Raw genomic sequence first — 12758 nt, 5'->3', positions numbered from 1 at the left:
GGTTTATACAAACGTCTCCTACCCGCCTGCCCATTGCGCCTGTGCGATGTCCTGAAGATCGCACAGGCACCGAAAAATTGCAGTCAATTGCTAACTCTCGGGCCTTAACTACATGAATAATTCATGGCAGGCGCACATCCAAGAACATCGCACGCCTGCCCGCCTAAATATCGCGATGGTGCACGGGAACGTTGGGACGCTCGCCTGACGTCACCGCGCGTCATTTTACACATTGGCGTACGGGGCCCGCCCGCGCAAGCCAACAGGAAAATTCTGGCCTTTCAATTTGGTATATTCGCCATTCATGATGTAGTCTTCTCGATACTGAGGAGACCAAGCGCAGATCACTTTGTAGAGCATTTCTGTTCATTCTGCAAGCATGAACCCGAGCTTGATATTTTAATTCTCATTCCAATCCCACTTTCTGTCCCCAGCCTTCAACATTGTTCTAATGAAACTCAAAGTAAGCTTGGGCAACAGCATCTTATCTTTCAGTTAGGCATTTTATAGCCTTTCAGAATCAACACTGAGTTCAACAATTTCAGATCATAATTACTGCTTCCTTTTTTTGGACAACAGCTGTTGGTAACGTTTCTGCTATAACCATTTACATCTTCTTTAGAACCATCTTTTATTTCTTTACTTGTCCTATAAATACCGCATTTCAATTGCACCTTCTTCCCTTCGTCAATTATTCTCTTATCCTGCCTACTGCCCTATCACACACCTTCCCCTTTGTTCTTTCCTGTGCATCACCCCCCACCCAAACCCACCTTTCCCTGCCTCTGTACTTGCTTAATATCTGTTACATCTATATTTCTTTCCAATTCTGATGAAAGGTCATTGACTTCTGAAATGTTAACTTGATTTCCCTCTCTACAAAAGCTGCCTGACCTACAGAGTATTTCTAGCATTTTCAGTATTAATTTAATGCTTTCTTTAACCCTGTTCTCTGTCTTCTACCTCATAAACAACTACCGACCCTTGCCACAAGCGTAATTCCATGCTCTTTTATTTTTGCTAATAATCTTTTGTGCATAACCTTATCAATGTCATCTGAAGTCTGTAGACACAAAGTCCACAGGCGCTTCTTTATACACCATGTCAACGATCTCCTCAAAAATCTCAATAGATTAGTCAGATATGACCTGTTACAAATAAAAGCATTGCTCAAGAAAATAACTAAAATAAGCACAAATAATCTTAAAAGAATGAAGATAAAACCTTAATGCGCAAATTAAAGTAATATTGCATTGAACTATCAAAATTCTTAGCATTTTAGATTTGTTGTTTGGACAGAAAAAGGGACAATCAGTACCGTTCCACAAAATGAAACTAGTTTTTGATTGGTCTGATAAACCAATGTGCAGACAATACCAGACACTATTTTTACGACAAATTATTATCTCTGTACTTGTCAGTATTCAAAATATGTTGCCATTGAAAGAATGCAAATGTTCAAAGTAGTCTGCACTTGATAAGCCAACATTTGTTATTTTTCGTAAAGTATAAACTGCACCTTCTTCAGTGTTTTGAACAGCATTTAGTGTTTGGACTGGATCAAAGGCACTTGGAAATGGACTAATCTGGATGTTCTGAAAAACAAAAATTAATTTATAACATCTGTAAGTTATGGTAGCAACTAAAGTAACAAAAACTTTACCAAATTACTATGCAATTTTGGCATGTAAAATTCCCTCTCTTAGATCCATAGAGTGGTGTGGGTTACCAGAGAATTCAAAAAGTGTGAACAACAGCCACAATCAATTTACTTTCTACTTTATGGAGATATTGTGCTTTCTCTTTAACATCCAATGAAGTTTTTGATTCATAGGACAGTCAAGAATAGAAATAAAATATAGCAAGTAATTCATTTGCAACAATTTTTGGGGAAGATTTAATATGCACTGCATTGCTAACACAAATGCAAAGCAAGATGGTATGTCCAATACAAATTCTATTTTATTTGGTATTTTGAAGGAGGTAAATTTGCATTAATGCTGCAACAGATCATTTTAAATACATTTCTGACATAGTTTTGTATTGCACTGCTAAAGTTATAAAAGACCACAGAAGACATTAACATGTATGGGGCAGGAAATTTACAAATAACAAGAAATTCCAAAAAATAGTTTAAATGCTTTAGAGAGTCCATTTGGTTTAGGTTCAAAAAATACCTATATTATACAAATCTATGGGCGGAATTATCTCAGGTTTGCACTAAGTGGGCGGAATAAACGATGCTTTATCCGCCGGTCACAATGGCAGCTTTTCACGCTGTTTCATCCCAAACCTGCCACATCAATTATGCATTCCCAGAATACACGCCATTCCAATGGCAGGCGAGCTCCGATTCACCTGCCATGCCGTCACCTCGCTGCTTCATCACACCAGGCACATTTAAATTACAGCTGCACTCAGACCAGACCAGGACTGCTGCAAAGAAGACATGGCCCAGAAAGACAAGTAGGCTGCAGCCCTCAAGCGCCTTTTGGATGCTGTGGCGGCCCGCTGTGATGTCCTCTACCCCCTGCTCTGGCTGCAGGAGGGGCAGCAACATTACCATTCCGGCTTAGTAGGCGATGGCAGTGGTGATCAATGCCAATGCTACACAGAAGAGGTTGGCCATCCAATGCAGATACAGGATGAATGATCTCTTCTGTGCCGCCACAGTATGGCAACCATCTCATCACTCTAAACTCATACACTCAACCCCTCACGCATTCTCGCCATCTCACTCACTGCTAGCTCAAGAGACATCACCACCCATTCTTACACACATAGCCTCACATATCCATCTGGCCTCATCTCCTCTGGAGACTGCCTCCTCAGCCCTCACCATCTTGAGGCCACTTGCACAGATCAACATGTGCCCCCACACACACCCTGGGATATCCTCCTTCCCCAGTATAGCCCTGGCCCTGCAGCCTCTTCCCTTGCCTGAGGCTGCTTCTCCCGCTTCCACAAGCAAGTCCTAGCCCCACAGCCATTGAAAATCCACTCACATTTGGTTGATCTAATGTATAAAGACCTGCTCGTGAGCCCCCTAAAAGTGATGTGGTGCTGTCTTGTGAAGCCTAGTGCTGATGACGGCGAGTGCTGACTGAAGCAAGGTAGGCAAACAAACCTTGAAGTCCCAAGCGAAGTGCAGCCCGCCAACTGCACGCCTTATATAAGCTAAAAGCAAAAAACTGCGGAAGCTGGAAATCCAAAACAAAAATAAAAATACCTGGAAAAACTCAGCAGGTCTGGCAGCATCTGCAGAGCGGAACACAGTTAACGCTTCGAGTCCGTATGGCTCTTCAACAGAACTAAGCAAAAATAGAAAAGAGGTGAAATATAAGCTGGTTTAAGGGGTGGGGTAGAGCTGGACAGAGGGCCAGTGATAGGTGGAGATAGCCAAAAGATGTCATAGACAAAAGGACAAAGAGGTGTTGAAGGTGGTGATATTATCTAAGGAATGTGCTAATTAAGGGTAGAAAGCAGGAGTGGGGGTGGGGTGGGGTGAAGGAATCGAAAAAGGCTAAAAGGTAGAGATAAAACAATGGATGGAAATACATTTAAAAATAATGGAAATAAGTGGGAAAAGAAAAATCTATATAAATTATTGGAAAAAAAGGGGGGGGATCGGAAAGGGGGTGGGGATGGAGGAGAGAGTTCATGATCTAAAATTGTTGAACTCAATATTCAGTCCAGAAGGCTGTAAAGTGCCTAGTCGGAAGATGAGGTGCTGTTCCTCCAGTTTGCATTGAGCTTCATTGGAACAATGCAGCAGGCCAAGGACGGACATGTGGGCATGACAGCAGGGTGGAGTGTTGAAATGGCAAGCGACAGGGAGGTCTGGGTCATGCTTGCGGACAGACCGAAGGTGTTCTGCAAAGCGGTCACCCAGTCTGCGTTTGGTCTCTCCAATGTAGAGGAAACCGCATTGGGAGCAACGAATGCAGTAGACTAAATTAAGGGAAGTGCAAGTGAAATGCTGCTTCACTTGAAATGAGTGTTTGGGCTCTTGGACGGTGAGGAGAGGGGAAGTAAAGGGGCAGGTGTTGCACCTTCTGTGGTTGCATGGGAAGGTGCCATGGGAGGGGGTTGAGGTGTAGGGGGTGATGGAGGAGTGGACCAGGGTGTCCCGGAGGGAACGATCCCTGTGGAATGCCGCCAGGGGGGGTGAAGGGAAGATGTGTTTGGTGGTGGCATCATGCTGGAGTTGGCGGAAATGGCGGAGGATGATCCTTTGAATGTGGAGGCTGGTGGGGTGATAAGTGAGGGCAAGGGGGACCCTATCATGGTTCTGGGAGGGAGAGGAAGGTGTGAGGGCAGATGCACGGGAGATATGCAGATGTATTACAATGAGATTCCCAACGTCCGATGGCGAGAACGTGGCCCACCATCAACAGGCTGAGCAGGCGATAGCAAATTGGTTTCACGATTTTTGGCCTTCTCGCCATATTGTCCACTCACGCCACTAAACACGCCTGACGATTCCACCCTAATATATTTATAGATTATTTATGTTTCCCAGGCTGACAGTTCTGTTTTTAGTTCATCTGCATTGCAAATCATCCATATTTCCTTTACGATGTGGTAGTGATATAGGCCTTATCTCCAGATAACACCTTGATTTCTCAACCTGCTCCTCTAATAGCTTGTCCTCCTTGCTGCACCTCACCCTGTTCCAAGTCGCTTTAACATCCTTATTTTCTACTGCCATCCAAGTCCCAGCCTGAGTTTCTCGTTTCCTCCCTCAGCCTCAGCCTTGAATAATTTCTTATTCTTTGTGAATTCAGTTTCCTTTGCAAATTCTCTTGCCCTTTCTTCTCTGAATTTATCATCCTTCAATCCTCCCTAAATATTTCCCTCCATCATAATTTATGGTCACGCTCTTGACACTGTCATTTCCTGTGGCTTCTCGACTCCTGTGAAAGTTTTACTCTCTCTAATCCCAGTCATTCCCCTGATACAGCACCCATTTATGTATGTTCACTCATGACCAAGGGTCACAAACTTCAGCATATCTTGTCCTCAAATGGCTTGGCCATCCATTAGCAGCTCTGGTTAGACAATGTCAAGTTCTACCAACCTCAATCCTCTACCTAAACTGAGCTGATGTTTAATTAATTAAATTTCCACAAGGAAGACCCAATCTTTAATTTTATTGAACTGAACTCAGATATTAAACTTAATTAATTTTGCTGATATGCAAGGGTCCTTTCAATTTATTAACTGCACATCCTTATCTAGTTAACCTTCTCTCCAATGTATTGAACTCCTTTGTCTCCATTATTGCCAGCTTTCATTAATTTATTTGTTCGATGCTGCTTTTCTTATTCTGTTAAGGCAGCATTAAATTCATTAATTTTAGGGGATGGTAGCAATGTGATAATGTTACCGGACTGTTACCCAGAAGCCTGGGCTAATGCTCTGAAGGCATGAGTTCAAATGCTACCAAGGACGGGATTTTCTGGCACCACCCACCGGCAGGATCTTCCAGTCGAAGTCAATGAACTTCTGTGTGACTCGCTGCATCCGCCGCAGCGGGATCTACTGCACTGGGGCCAGAAAGTCCTGGCCCAAGGCAACTGGGGGAATTTAATTTCTAAAAATTAATCAATCCAGAATAATGATCATGAAATCACCAGATTGTATAAAAATCCATCTGGTTCATGAATGTCCTTCAGGAAAGGAAATCTTCCGCCCTTATCCAATCTTGACATGTGACTCCAGAACCATGGTAATGTGGTTGACTCTTAACTCCACTCAGTTATAAAACTGAGGTACAAAAGTTGAAAAAGAATAAAATTGGACAGACCATGCAGCATCAACCTAGGTAAACACCACAAACAACAAAGACGGATCCTGCCCAGTCAATCCTACAAAGACTACCTCACCAATATCTGAGGAATTATAACATCAACCATAGAATTAAAGCACATAGATGCACAGGAGGGCATTCAACCCATTGTGTATGTGTCCAACTCCATGCTAGAGCTGCTCAGTTAGTTCCATCTCCCTGCCTTTTCCTCACACCCCTACAATGTTTTTCTCTTTAGCTATTGATCCAATAAACATTTGAAAGCCATGGTTGAATCTGGCTCCACCACCCTATCAGCCACAGCATTCCATATCCTACTCACTGCATAAAAGAGTTTTTCTTCATTTCGCCTCTGGTTCTTCTGCCAATCACTTTAAATTGGTGTCCTCTGGTTCTCAACCATTCTGCCACTGGGAACAATTTCTCACTATCTGCTCTATCCAGACCCCTCATGAATTTGAACACAGCAATCAAATCTCCCCTTAACCTTCTTTTCTCTAAAGAGAACAGCCCCAGTTTGGCTAATCTAGTAAATCTATAAACTGAAGTCCCTGATCCCTGGAATCATTCTCATAAATCTTTTCTGCACCCTCTCCAATGCTTCATATCCTTCCTAAAATGTGGCACCCACTATTGGACATGATATTTCAGTTCAGGCAGAAACAATGTTTTACAAATGTTCACATGTCATTGTTTTTGTACTCTATGCCTCTACATATATAAAGCCAAAGATCCCTGTTTTACCTTCCTCCAGTCTGAAAAACAACCATTCACCACTGTTTCCTGTCATTCAGCTAACATCATATCCATGCTGTTACTGTCCCTTTTGGTCCATGGGCTTCAACTCTGCTTACAAGCCTGTTATATTGCACCTTATTAGAAGATAAGTAAAAGGAGCAGGGGTAGACCATGCAGCCTGCCAAGCCTGCTCCACCATTCAGTACAATCGTGGCTGATCTTTGGTCTCAACTCCACTTTCCCACCTGCTCCCCATATCTCTTGATTCCACAAGAGAACAAAAATCTGTCAATCCTAGCCTTAAATATATTCAATAATGGAGCATCCACAAGCCTCCGGGGTAGAAAATTCCAATGATTCAAATCCCTTTCAGTGAACAAATTTCTCATCTCAGTCCTAAATGATTGGCCCTTTATCCTGAGACTGTGCCTCTGTGTTCTAGATTCCTCAGCCAGGAGAAACAACCTCTCAATGTCTACCCTGTCAAGCCCCTTCATAATCTTGAACATTTCAATGAGATCACCTTTCATTCTTCTAAACTCTAGAGAGTATAGGCCCAATTTACTCATCTTCTCATCAAAGGACAAGTCTCTAATCCCAGAAACCAATCTAGGGAACCTTTGCAGTACCACCTCCAATGTAAGTATAGCTTTCCCTAGATATGGTGTACAGTATTCTAGGTATGGTTTCAGCAATGCCATGTATAATTGTAGCAAAACTTCCTTATTCCTGTACTCCAATCCCCTTGCAATAAAGATCAATATGCCATTTGCCTTCCTATTTGCTTTCTATACCTGCATGCTGACTTCCTGTGTTCCTTGTACGAATACACCCAAGTCCCTCTGAAAAACATTTATAAGTTTCATGCCTTTTAAAAAATATTCTGCTTTTCTATTCTTACTACCAAATGTATAACCTCACACTTCCCCACATTATACCTTATACTCCATCTGCAATCTTGTTACCCACTCATTAAACCTGCCCATATCTCTCTGCAGCCTGTGTCCTTCTCATAATTGCATATCCACCTAGTTTTGTTTCATCAGCAAGCTTAGATTAATTAATCTCTGACCCTTCATCGAAGTCATTGACATAGATTGTAAATAGCTGAAGCCCCAACCTTTGCAGATCACAGCCTACCACCCTAAAATGCCCTGTTCAGTCCTACTCTTTACTTCCTGTCCATTAGCTAATCTTCTATCCATGCTAATAGATTGCCCCCAACTCCATGAGCTCTCGTCATGTCTTACCCTTTTCTGTGGCAATTTTTTGGAAGCCTTTTGGAAATCCAAGTACACTACATCCATTGGTTCCCCTTTATTGGCCCGACAAGTTGCATCCTCAAAAATCTTTAAATGTTTCCCACAGTTTATTTATTGCCACACCTTTTAGTCTATTTAAACAATCAACCTTAGCCAGCACTCCCCTATGTAATTCTTAATATTCTTGTTTGGAATTGGAGTATGTCGCTTTCAAACTTAATTTAGAATTCAACTTTATGATGATCACTATTTCCCAGAGGATCTTTTACGATGAGATTACTAATTAAACTTTCCTCATTGCACAATACTAGATTTAAAATGGTTTAATCCCTTGTCGGTTCCACAAAACTGTCACAAAAGCATTCTACAAACTCTTCATCCAGAACATCTTTACCAATTTGATTGATCCAGTCTATAAGAAGGTTAAAGACCCCCACAATTATTACATTGCCATCGTTACGGTCTGATTATTTCTTATTAATGCTGTGTTCAATGGTTTTACTGCTGTTAGGGGGGCAACTAGTCAACAGTGCTTTCTGACCCTTCCTATTCCTCATATCCACCAATACTGACTCAATTTCCTGATCTTCTGAGGCAAGGTCCTTTCTCACTACTGTCCTTAGCTCCTCCTTTACTCTCAGGGATACTCCTCCTTTTCCATTCTGTCTGTCTTTTCAAAATGTTGTGTACCCTGGAATATTTATTTCCTATCTTGGTCACTTTGTAATCATGTCTCTATAATGGTAATTAGATCTAAACCATTTATCCTATCTTATTGTGAATGCTTTGTACATTCAGATAAAAAGCCTTTAATTTTTTTACTATTATTATTTGCATGGACATTATTTGCTGATGCATTATTACTCTTATTAAACTCTCTGTCCCTTCCTGTCCCATTCTGCTTGTCTTTACCCAAATTACTGCATTGTTCTATCGTCTCCACTTATCTCTTTGGATTTCTAAATTTCCCTTCACTCTTCCCTCCCCTACTTCTTTAACATTTATACAATTTGCTGGCATACTGATCCCAGTCTTGTTTAAGTGAAGCCCATCCAAATGAAACAGCTCCCTTTTTCCAGAGTCCTGATGTCAGTGCTCCATGAATTGAAACCCCTTCTTCTGAACCACTCTTTGAGCCATGCATTTAATTCTCTAATCTTCTTGGCTCTATGCCAATTGGCACATGGCTCAGGTAACAATCCAGAGGTGACCTTTTACTTAGGGCCTCAATGCCTCAAACTCTCTCAGCAGAACATCACTCCTAGTTCTACCTGTGTCACTGGATCCTATGTGGACCAAGACAACTGGGTTCTCCCCTCCCACTCCAAGTTCTTCTCCAGTCATGAGAAGATGCCCTTACTCAGGCACCCAGCAGATAACACAACTTTCAGAACTCCTGGTCACAGCTGTAGGTAACAGTACCTATCCTTCTGACCATACTGTCCCCAAACGCCTTGATCAAACACCTTTTGGAAGTCTATGTATACCATATCAACCACATATCCTCATCAACCTTTTTTGTTATTTCATCAAGAAACTCAATCAAATTAGTTAAAATGATTTTTGTATAAATCTGTGCTGGCTTTCCTTAATTAATCCAAATGGTGCCCAAGTGCTGTTAATTTTGTTCCAGATTATTGTTTCTAAAACCTTTGCTATCATCAAGGTTAAACTGACTGGTCTATAGTTGCTGGTTTTATCCTTACGCCCTTTTTTGAACAAGAGTGTAACATTTGCAATTCTCCAGTTCTCTGTCACAACCCCTCTATCTAAGAAGGATTGGAAGATAATGGCCAGTGCTTCCGTAATGTCCACCCTTACTTCCCTCAGTGTCCTGGGATGCATCTGATCCGGTCCAAATGACTTACAAACTTTAAGTACAGCCATCCTTTCTAATAACTCCTCTTTATTAATTTTTAGCCCATCCAGTGTCTCAACTACCTCCTCTTTCACTATGACTTAGGTACCACCTTCTTTGGAAAAGATAAATACAAAGTAGTCATTTAGACATCACCCATGCCCTCTGGCGCCATGTGCAAATCCCCTGTTTGGTCCCTAATTGGCTATACTCCTCCTTTTATCACCCTTTTACTATTTATATGCCTACAGGAGACTTCTGGATTCTCTTATATGTTAGCTGCAATCTCTTCTCATTCCTCTCTTTCCTGCTCTTATTTCTTTATTCACATTTCCTCTGAACTTTCTATAATCAGCCTGATTCTCACTTGCACTATCAATTTGACATCCGTCATATGCACCCTTTTACTGCTTCATCTTGCCCTCCATATCTTACATCATCCAGGGAGCTCTGGGTTTATTTGTCCTGCCTCTCCCCTTGTGTGAAAAAAACTCTGTCCTCTTTCAAAACAGCCCATTGTTCAGTTACAGGTTTGCCTGCCAAACTCTGATTTCAGTTTATGTGGGCCAGATCCATTCTCACCCTTTTGAAATTGGCCCTCCCTCAAGTAATTATGTTTACTCTTGATTGCTCTTTGTCCTTTTCTATAGCTAACGTAAATCTGATGATACTATGATCACTGTGCCCTAAATATTTCTTGACTGACACTTGATCTATTCACCTTATTCCCTAGAAACAGATCCAGATTCCTCATTGGACTGGAAACATGCTGATCTAGAAAATTCTCCTAAACACACTTTAGAAACTACCCTACTCTGCTCACTTCACTGTTACAGTCCAGGTCTATATTAGGATAACTAAAGTTTCCCCATTGTAATTACTCTATAGTTTTTGTACTTTTTTTGGAATTTCCTTGTAAATTTGTCCCTCTATAACGTTCCCACTAGTTAGAGGCCTATAGAACACAGTCGATAGTGTACTGGTACCTCTATTGAGCAAGAAATTCTCAACTTCACAGATGTACTGTAGCTGCCAGCTTGAGCTGCTTCAGCTGATGGTACTTACTGTGTTTTGTGGTGTCCAGGTCATAAGATTTGTCCCGGAATTCCAAAATTGAATCGAATGTGATATTTATTAGATTATTAATCGACTTAATAGAAATAAATTTAAGACTTAAGATTCACTAGCTAGCCACCAATCAGCTGCTTCTTTTGTGCTGGCATCACTTTATTTTATAAGGAGTTAACTGAAACATACTTAACTCATATCACCTATGTATCACAAATTTAAATTACCAAAAAATTTAGAACTCATTTAGTGTCACTATCCCTTGTGATCTAATTTAAACGTCATCCCCTATTTCTGATTAATTAATTGAATACTGATTGTCATTATATGATATATTAACAGTTTGGTTTTAGTTTTTATACTAATTAAGTTTATAGTTGATTAATTTAAATCGAATTCCTCCTTAAACTGTGACATCTCTTCACGATTTTATTGGGTTTTCTCCCTGCTGTTTAGTTCAGATTCATAGTCAGTGTTGCACTGTCTCCAGGTCTCTCCTTTTGTCTGATTATTCAACAATTATCTGTAGTTATATTAATTAGTTCAGCTAGTTAAGCTATAAATTTAATACAGTACTTTATAGTTTCCCAGTCCTAGTTTAAACCACTGCCCCAGTTTAGAAAAGAGACTTTACACTAACCAGCCAATCACCTACCTGCTGTCCTATGACATCACTTCTTGCTTTCTTTCTGAAATACGTCTGTATGCTATATGCCACATAAAATCTTAAGAAATTAATTGGGTATTTTAGAAATAGCTCTGTCTCTCTTCCTCCTTTATTAAGGAAAATTCTTCAGCAGCCTGCTAGACCTTCCAAAATAGTTTTTGCTTTCATCAGGAAGCCTATTATGTGACCAAGGGCACAACATAAAAGCTGACCTTTGTATAGTCATCGCTAGGCTTGGTATGGTGGAGCCTCAAGCCCACTTAACTAATTAACTGTTGGGGTGAAAAAAACCAGGGGGAGAATTTTCTCCCTGTCCGGAGGGGGGGGTTTGGTGGGGGCAGGCAGGCAGGCGCGGACAATTGGCTGGACGTTGCCATTTTGCATGGGTGGGCCAATTAAGGCCTGCCCAGCATGACGTGCACCCGGAAGTACTGAGCGCTCCCTGTGTGGGTGGGGGGGGAATAGGCTGGTTCGGGGCCCGCCCCGCCAACTCCACTGCATGCCCGCCAAACTGAGGATCAGATTGACGTGCGGTGACGTCGGGATGCAGGCCTGACATCACCTCGTGTCACTTTATGCATCGGAGAGCGGGGCCCGCCCCTGCTTGCCAACCCGAAGATTCTGCCCCAGATGTCTTTCCAAGACGTAAGCAGAACTGTGACTTCATGGACCAGAGGCTGGAGTGGGAGGGGTATAATTTGGGTACCTATCTCTTGATAAATGAGCAATTTGATGGGAAGGTGTCATTGGATTTGTGATTGGCATAAGATACCCACCAACTCCAAGAAATAAAGTATATAACAAGTAGTCAAAATGGAAAAATCATGGATGAGTGAACTAGGCTCGTTAGGGTTGCCAGCTTCAGCTTAACACCCTGATCTGTCTAAAGATGTACAAGAGATCATTACAGTAGGCAGCAGAGGCCATTCTATCCGTCCAATCCAGGAAAGGAAACCTTTTTACCTGTCACAGGTCATGTGAATGCTACATCTATGCTATGTGTTGCATTGAATTATCAATTCTCAATAAAACACTTTTAACTTTTAAACTGAACTATTGTCAGTCAAATCTTTTGAGTAATCTATTACCCATGATCAAATCTTACACCTGCTGCTGCTGGTGTCTTTGATCAGGTCCGCGCTGTTCCCCATTCTGTTTTATGCTCCACCATTGCTCCTGGTGCCTCCAGTCAGGACTGCGCTGTTCTGGGTCATTCTGGCTTTGCATCATCAGCAAACTTGGATACATTACTCTTGGTCTCTTCATCTAAGTCATTAATATAAATTATCAATATCTGAGGCACCACCACTGATCTTTGTGACCCTCCACTTGTTACAGCCTGCCAAATTGAAA

General features: G+C 41.6%; 1 protein-coding gene across 1 annotated transcript in view; it reads right to left on the bottom strand.

The window, feature by feature from the left end:
• Positions 1-12758, bottom strand: part of cep126 (centrosomal protein 126) — a 155466-nt gene that overhangs the window by 17675 nt on the left and 125033 nt on the right. The window contains exon 9 of the mRNA XM_078544883.1: positions 1520-1595. Within this exon, the coding sequence (XP_078401009.1) occupies positions 1520-1595 (76 nt within the window). The remainder of the gene's footprint in view (positions 1-1519; positions 1596-12758) is intronic.

This window comes from Cetorhinus maximus, chromosome 7 (assembly GCF_964194155.1).
Source record: "Cetorhinus maximus chromosome 7, sCetMax3.hap1.1, whole genome shotgun sequence".
Classification (NCBI taxonomy): domain Eukaryota; kingdom Metazoa; phylum Chordata; class Chondrichthyes; order Lamniformes; family Cetorhinidae; genus Cetorhinus; species Cetorhinus maximus.
This window is presented reverse-complemented; position numbering and strand designations above follow the sequence as displayed.